General features: G+C 47.4%; 1 protein-coding gene across 1 annotated transcript in view; it reads right to left on the reverse strand.

Annotated features, from left to right (window-relative positions):
* Positions 1-8,270, reverse strand: part of CAPN8 (calpain 8) — a 55,963-nt gene extending 47,693 nt beyond the window's left edge. The window contains exons 1-2 of the mRNA XM_019516506.1: positions 7,971-8,270; positions 3,917-3,986 (exon numbers count right to left, since the gene is read on the reverse strand). Coding sequence (XP_019372051.1) covers positions 3,917-3,986; positions 7,971-8,207 — 307 coding nt within the window. The 5' untranslated portion in view covers positions 8,208-8,270. The remainder of the gene's footprint in view (positions 1-3,916; positions 3,987-7,970) is intronic.
* Between the last annotated feature and the right edge of the window lie 290 nt (positions 8,271-8,560).

Below are 8,560 nucleotides of genomic sequence, written 5' to 3' on the forward strand. Positions count from 1 at the left end.
GGGCAGTGACAGAAATGAAACAGTTAAAGAAGGATGTGAAGCACTCAATCTGTTCTCAGGGGCTGCCTCCCCATAAGTGCATACATGCATTTCCCTGGGGACAAACAGCAGTGCTACAGCAGTGTGCTACTGCTACTTGTCCCCAGGAAACATCCCTGCACATGTGCTCTGGCACACAGCAGATTGCCCCAGGTGGGATAGGGGAGGCTGGGGCTAGCACCTGGGTTGGCCCCAGCAGCCTTACATGGGATCCTGGGGGCCTCCTGGGGCTGCAACACCAATGATTCAAGGGTATGTGGAGCCTGGCTGGCAGCCAGAGCATGGCTCTGGCCAGCTAGGCTCTGGTTTTAGGTGGTGCACACTGCAACCACAGGTGCTGCCCCACTTTTTTGACTCATTTTTTTAGATATCAGGATTTCCTGGTATCTAATTTTGGCTCCACACTGCAAATATGCAGCACAGAGAACCTTTTGACGCACACCATGTGCATTTTGCAGTGCCTTAAAAACTTCTGAGGCACCGCAAAGTGCATGTTCCTTCTCATATGGACACTCCCAGGGAGGCTGCACTTTACTTATGAGCATAACTAAAAGGATGTGTTTGCTACTTTTGTAGGCTAAACTAGACACAAGGCTGGAAATACTCCTCGGTTCCTTAACTTGTAACTTGTCATGGAAAACAGCTTTTATTTGGGCCACATAAAAAAAATAAATTACATTCATTAGAGAAACTTCCTTCATTCTGGTGTTGACAAGAAATGTAGCTCTTCCTCTTTTTACTAGAACAAGTTTCTGGAAAGGCAGTAAATGATTACCAAAGCACTGCTCTAGTGACTAAATAACCTCAAGCAAGTACATGATTGCACATCTTATTTTTGGAAGCAGGAATATACACATGCCAAAGGATTTTCTAGCAATTGCTTTAATGGAGCTGTGCTTACACCAGTATCATTTATTGTCAATCACTTGCAAGACTGCTTTGAATCGTATTTGCACAATTGATGTGCTAGAGGCAGTGGTGATGTGTAGGGGGTGCATGGGGATGCACATGCACCCCTTGACAAGTCACACTCCCCGCTCAGGCGACAGGCAGAAGAGGCAAGTGAGAGTGCCGGTGTCCATCCTGTGAGCGCCAGCCAGGGAACAGGAGCACCATGGCCGTTTCCCAGCCAAAGTGATTGGCCACAGGGGGACACCCTCCCCGCTCACTGACTGGTCACGGGGGTGGGGCAAATGTCCCCCCTGACTAAGGTGGCACCACTTGTCCATGGCCAGAGGTATGGCCAGGAGCACTATACTTAGTATCATGGAGGGGAGGTTGGTTAGATGCAATAAAATTCATCTATTAAAAATTCTTACTACAAGGATCTCTGAATTTTAGACTCTGTGTGTTGGCAAGAGAAGCCAGTCTTCCTTCTCTTGTTACAGCTGTTGTCTTCCAAAGGTGGATTTTATCAGTTGGGTAGGAGAGACAAAAAGTGATATGTGATAGTTATGAGAATAAGGAATTAAAAATAAAGTTAAAGTCTTTGTAGGACTTCTATGTAAAAGCACTCTATTTGCATAGCTGTAAGCATTTGAAAAACAGGTAACAAAGATGAGTAATTTTTGCTGTGGTGAGTATCTGGGAGCGGACAACACAATGTCTTTCAAACGTGAATTCAGGCGCAGCACTGATTGAAAGAGCTAGATATATTTGCTTTGCTGTATTTACACAGTGTGCCCAGCATACAGTCTTTTCTCCTCTAATATTTCCTTTTTCCCTCTAATATTTGCTCACTCCTCTGCACTGAATGTTGTATACTTGTTAAACATGAAAGACTTGGAACAATTTACTTATTAGTCATGATCTTACTAAGGTAACAGGCTTCATTAATTTTGAAGGTGATAAGCATTTCTAACTGATGCCCATGACCAGGTAGGTGGCCTGTCCTGCTTATCTACTGGCGCACAATATCCCCAGCCAGCATAGAAAAGGTTATTTTACTACTCCCATTTTAAACCTATGTTTTCACATACTCTGAAATGTTTAGCTTCTGAGATAAAATTCTCCATGTCTGGTGCCTTCCCTCAGGTGAAACTGTTTGGAGATTTGGAATAAAACCAATTATCTTCAGTCTCAATAAAATCTTCAGTTATTTTAAGTTATGACAGGGTTAAAAACATAAACTTTCAAATATGTTTTTCCTTGTGATAAAAGATTCTGACCTTTTTAGATCACTTAAAAGCATCTGAACTTTCAAGCTTCCTTAGGTAAATAGAAATAAGCCTTCCTTTCCTTTTTGTGTGACAAGGTATTTAACAGAATCTGCAGATTCGCTGGAATCTGACAGGGCCGCGCCATGAGCGCTTCTGCTATGGCCTCAAACGTTTGACCTCTGGGCTTCTAGCCACTCACCCCAGAGTCCACATCACTAGATCAGGGTACAGGCAGCCCCCACTTAAAGCTGTTTTGCTTAGCACTAATTTCACTATAATGCTCATTTTAAATTGATACCAGATTTCACTTAGCACTCAGCGAGTTTCGTTATCACACTTGCGGTTGCCATCTTGGGTTATCAAATACTTTCAGCTTCGCTTAATGCTCATTTTGCTTAACACTTGGTTTTTCAGGAACCAATTAAGAGTGCTAAGCAGGGGTTCCCTGTATAGAAATAAGTGAGAAGTAGGCATTTGGACTACTAGCCATGTGCAACAGCAAGATTCAAACCAGGGATCCTCAACACTGATTGTCTTTTGAGTAACTCCACTAGCTCTAGCAGGAATAGGCTATTAACCTCTATTAACCTCTATGTCAGGGGCGGACAATTATTTCAGGCGGAGGGCTGCTTACCCAGTTTTGGCAGGCTGTCGAGGGCCGCATGGGTAGCCCCACCCCTTGACAGGTGCCCCGCCCCCTGGTCACCATCTTGGGACCAATGTTCCAATGTCCCAGGGCCAGCACTGGTGGGACCCAGAGCGGAGCACATTATGACAGGGGTCTGTGGAGCCGAGTTGGGCTGTACCAGCAGGGAGAGGGGGGAGCTGGCCTGGCTCCATAGAGCCCCTGCCAGCCAGGACCCTGTACTCCTGCCACCCTGCTCTCAGCCCAGGACACTAGTGTGGGCCCCATGCACCTGCTCACTCCCAGTGCCCCACAGTACAGACCAGGGGGGCAGCATGCAGCCCCAACCCCCTGCTCACCAGTAGGGAACAAACTGGTGCTAAGCACGGGGAAAAGCAGTCCCTCCCTCACCCCATGGCTGGCACTCCCTGCAACAGCCACTCACAGCCTGTGCAGGGCTGTCCTGAGCAAGCGCAGAAAGCACCAGCTTGTAACCTGCCCCCACAGCCAGCCTGGATCCCACGCCAGCTCCAGGCTCGCCCGTTGGGGCTGTACCGCGGCGGCAGCAGCTGTGACCCCCCCGCTTGCCACGCCGGGCACTGTTTGCCAGTGCTGACTCTGAGCTGCCCAGCACGCAAGCTCCAGCTGGACAGCAGCAGCAAACACTGCTCAGTGTGGCAAGCAGGGGGAGGCCACAACTGCTGGCCCCACGCCCCCACCCTTACCTGAGTTTCCAGCGCAGTGCAGCCACATGGTCCTAGGCCAGAAGCCCCTGCTGGGGCTTCCGGCTGGGGGGCCAGGGCCGGGCAGGCCTGCTGTTGTGGGAGCCACCAGGCTTCCCTTGGGTCCTACTGCCCTGGATCCTGTCATTTTTGACAGGAATCAAGGACAGATAGATATTAATTTTCTAAATCTTTTAGGGGCCCCATGGGATGCATAGAATGCCTCATGGGCTGGATGCAGCCTGCGGGCCGTATTTTGCCAACCCCTGCTCTACGTAGAACAGCCCGTTAGCAAGTTAGTGGCTTTTCAAGTAATAAAGGTATTTTCCTTACTCCAAAATGAGCAAAATTCCATTGAATGCTCTACTCACCCAGTCCTCCTTGGCAAATGTCTGTCCGAGTAGCTCCTCCAACTATAAACTTAGGGTTGGTGCATAACTCCTGAAAAAAATTTTTTTAAAGAGCATGTTATCCATGACTGTGCGATAAAGACTGCAGTTTGTTTCATTCATCATTTCAGTGAAGTCCAGAAAAAGAAGAACTTTAACCACTTTTACAATAGATTTACAAGTTGAAGTTAAGGAACATTTTTCCAATGTTTATCTGTCTTACAAAATCACCTCAGATTATTAATATTGAGAAAAAATGTCAAGGTTTATGTCTGTTCATTACCCTGCAGTTCACGCAGCCCAGACCGTGAAAATAGGCTGATGAGTTTTACTTTGCATTGAATGTAGGTTCCAGATCTTGCTTCTCATGTACTAGCAGCATGTCATCACTGCTGTGTTAAGGGTATTGCCACTATAGGGGAATGTCTGAAATCCCTAAAGCTTCTCTTCATTGTACTGAAAGGAAAACAGTGAAACATTTCTATTAGGGTTTGTAATTCTTCCCCTTTCCTAGAATGTAGTGCTGGAGACCGGGCAGGTAGTTCAAGTGATGACTATTTCTTCCACTCCAACTCTGAACAGTCACTGAGTTATAGTTAATGCCCTACATTATCCAGTCCATACTGTCTCTGGGGATGAGCCTTCATTTGCTTCAAGCACTTGGCACAAGTTTGTAAACAAGATGAAGCAGCAGACAGAAAACAGAAGTCTGTGTGTGTAGGTGGGTTGTTTTTAAGAGTAAAGCTTAAGTACTTTCCTAAGAATACCTGGACACTATTATCCAATAGATACCGGGGCTAGGGACAGAAGTTACACATAAACCAGCTTAAGTGATCAGAACCCGATTTAAACCTGTAACAGAACAGAAACTCGGTGCACATAAACCAGTTTCAAAATGGCTGAAACTGGTTTAAGATAAACCTGGCTGAATGTAGTATCAGACTTAACTGATTTGGGTCAAACTGATTTATGAAACTTCTCTCCCAGGCCCCTTCTTGGTTTAAGTTCAATCACTGTCCCCCAGAATGTTTTGCAACCCTGGGCTGGGCTGGGCTGTCTGCTCCAGAGAGCAGGGCTAGCCCCACCCCTCTGCTCCCTAGCAGTGACGGGGGGGGCGGGCGCAGCAGGCAAGCACAGCTGGGATGCAGCCCAGTCTGTGGGAAGCGCTGCCCCCCTGGCAAACCCTGGCTGGGGTCTGGGACCAGGGGGTGTTAAAACAGCTTTCCCTGCTCAAACTTACTGCTGGCTGCAACTGTGGACTACAAATCCCAGAGATACCTGGAAGCAGGAAGAGGAAGTGATGAGCAACCTGCAGACTCCTGCTGCCATGATTTTGGACTCCAAATCCTAGAGGCCTTGGGGGCAGCAGAGAGAGGAAGCGAACACACAGCCCATGCTGGCTAAATGCCAGAGAGCTGTGCTCTAGTGCCCCCCTCCAGCTTCTGGCTTGAGCTACTGCAGGCATGTGGCTGCATTTCTTGAATCACAAGTGAATGTCTGTTCATTTCTGTTTTGATTTAATTTTTGCAGCTTAGACTAACCTGCAAAGACTGAATCATTTCAGCCTTGGGCTTTTTGGCTGTCTATACTTAGCCCTGGAGAGGAGCAAAGATGAGCTTGTATGAGATTCCTGAGCTGTGGCTCGGTTTGCCTGTGTCTGATGTTGACCCATTGTTCAACTATGCCATGGAATCCTGCTATTGTGGTGAATTAGATATAGGATGAAACCTAGCACACTGATCAGCCTTCTCCTTAGCTCTCCTCCCACCCCATACCCCCCCGCCCACACACAGACACAGACACACACGCAGAAGATTGCTGCAACGGCAGCACCTGGTAGGAAGCATCTGGCTCATGACTCATTTAAACACCTGTCACTTTTGAATCATTTCCAAGTGTCCATATATAGCCAAGTGCCCATCTAAGGACTGTATGTCTTGTATACAATCAGTTCTGTATAAACATAATGACAAAGCACAATAAAGAAGCTTGCGTTGGACACATTTTGGTCAATCACTGTTTGCAAAATGGAGGTGCGCAGTCCCAGGTGGGATGCATTTAACATTGCATATTTTTCATGACTAGTGATGGTTAACAGCATGTTAGCAAAAACATATGAGTTAAAAGGTTTTCTAACCAGCATTGCTTTCCCAGAGTTAACAAAGGCAATATGTATTTCCACACAGTACTCAGCAGTCAAGAGTCCAAGTGTCAGATAAGAAGTGTGTGGGAGCAATTTTAAAATCCACTTTGTTATACATGATTCAAATGTTATTGTAATTGAATCTTTGCTAATTTTTGGTTTTGAAACTTCTCCCCATCACCCATTTTTGTACCAGGGAAGGTTTATGGGAGCGAGGGAGTTTCCAGTAAAGATTCGGAGAGCTTTGGCCGTCCCTGCCCACTGCAGCAGGGAACTGGACCCGGACTCGGAGCTAGTCAGTAGGGGGTGGGGGAGGAAGAGGTGACCATGGAGACACCCCTGCCAGGCCCCATCCTCTGCCTGCTCCCCCAGCCCCACCCCCCATGGCTGCCCTGCCCACCTCAGCTCCTGGTGCTTTAAAAAAAAGCCCCTATTCACCGAGTGCTGCCAGGCAGGGGGGCAATCCCTGCTACCCCCCACTGCCCCACACTGCATGGGGGGCTCTGCCATGAGCCCCCCTGACCCCCCGCTCCCCCAGCTCCCCCATGGCTAACCTGCCCACCCCAGCTCCCAGCCCTTTAAGAAAAAGAAACAGAGAAAACCTTTGAACTCACCAGCTCCTGCAGCAGCCTCAGGACTCATGGGAGAGCCCCCCACATGGTGGGGGGCAGTGGTGGGCAGTGGGGATTGCCCCCCACCAGGCAGGAACTGGTGAGTACAGAGTTTTTTTGTTTGTTTTTTTCCTTAAAGGGCCAGAGCTGGTGTAAGCGGGGCAGCCATGGGGGGGCTGGGACAGTGGGGGGGTCAGAGGGGTCATGCAGAGCCCCCCACACAGCATGTGGCAGTGGGGGGCAGAGGGGATCGCCCCCCCTGCCTGGCAGCACCCGGTGAGTTGGGGCTTTTTTTTTTTTTCCAAAGAGCACGGAGCTGGGGCAGGCAGGGCAGCCATTGCCAGGGCTGGGGGAGCGGGCAGGGGATGGGTCTGTGTGATTTGGAGATTTGGCAGCAACTGAATCTCCAAATCAGATTTGGCCAAATCGATTCGGGACAGTGATTTGAATTACCGAATAGAATCACTGTCCCCTGAATCGGCCAATTCCAAATCCTAAGCAAATACTAGCCACTTCACACAGGCCTAGTTTCCAGCTTTCATCTTCCAGTCCACCTCTTTATTTATTGATTTTGTTGTAGTAGAGAAGGGGAGAGAGAGAGGAGGGGCCTGGAAAGACAATAAACTAAAAAAAACCCAACCCAACAAACAACAACAACAAAACACTCACACACAAAGCTATTTTTTTCATTTTTGTAATAGAACCACTTAATTTCCTGTACCAACAGGGCAAATTATCACCTAAAATAAATTTTGTTCATAAAATGTCAACCAGCTTTTTGAATTATTCTATATAGTAGAGGAAGCGGAGAAGGCGACTTCATAAATTAAAGTAGGAGCCTAATTTTCCCAGTGAAATACTGGAAAGCACATAATGCCAGTCAGACTCTTTCACTGGTGATAAGCAGCTCCCAGGAGACAAGATAGATATCAGCAGTTTAAATACTCTTCTGAACTGTACCAAAGCCTCATGCGTAGGCAAAATGGTGCTGGAAACTTTAGAAGAAAAGACTCTCGCTGAGCACTTACAGGTTCTGACTTCTGAGGAGGCTTGAAGTTAAACAACAATTTTTTTACTATCACTTCACTACTTTTGCTTCTAATTAGAACCAGGTTGATGAGGAAAGTTGGAAAGAAAATTACAGGATGCAATGGATTTATGCTTTTCCTAGGCCATAAAAAAGTTCCAACTTAAATTCAGTTTGAATTTGGAGATTATAGTTCAAGTTGCATCCGATTAGAATTGCATTTCTAGCAAAACATGTAATAACAAAAACTCTTACCGTGGGTCGCTTCCAGATTATGCCCTGTGTTTTAGGGGAGTATGGTCCCAGTTCTCTATGCCCCAGGGCAGAGGGACAAGCTGGGAATTCTTCATCCTTAAACAGAGTGCCAGCCTGCAAACACTGGTCCCTCAGGGCTTTGTAATCCTGGTTTAAATACTTGACTGGTTTTCCATTGGAACCAAGCCCCTCTGCCACAGCTCTCTCTTTGGACAACTTAGCTGCGACTCCCGCCATGGTGCTCTGCCCTCAACATGGGACACTGTGAGGACAGGACAGCTCCAACCTCATGAATAGGAGGGAGTGAATGGGAGTGAGTGGCCAGCAAGGGTGGAGTGAGTGAACACATTGCACAGTCCAGCACCTTCGGAGGTGGTGTCACAACACAAATGTAAATATGTACACAAGACAAGGACAGGGAAGATTGGAGGAGAGAAGGAGCCTGCTTTAATGTGACTTTGGCTCCCACTACTTCTATTATTTGCACAAAAGCCTGGGAGTTCTCTGCCCCTTGTTAAAACACATGTGCGTTCCTATACACATCTGAGGAGTCTGGAAAATATATTAAAACTTCAGGGAGACCCAAGCTA

Source organism: Gavialis gangeticus, unplaced genomic scaffold, assembly GCF_001723915.1.
Source record: "Gavialis gangeticus isolate Ggan-Ray unplaced genomic scaffold, GavGan_comp1, whole genome shotgun sequence".
Classification (NCBI taxonomy): domain Eukaryota; kingdom Metazoa; phylum Chordata; order Crocodylia; family Gavialidae; genus Gavialis; species Gavialis gangeticus.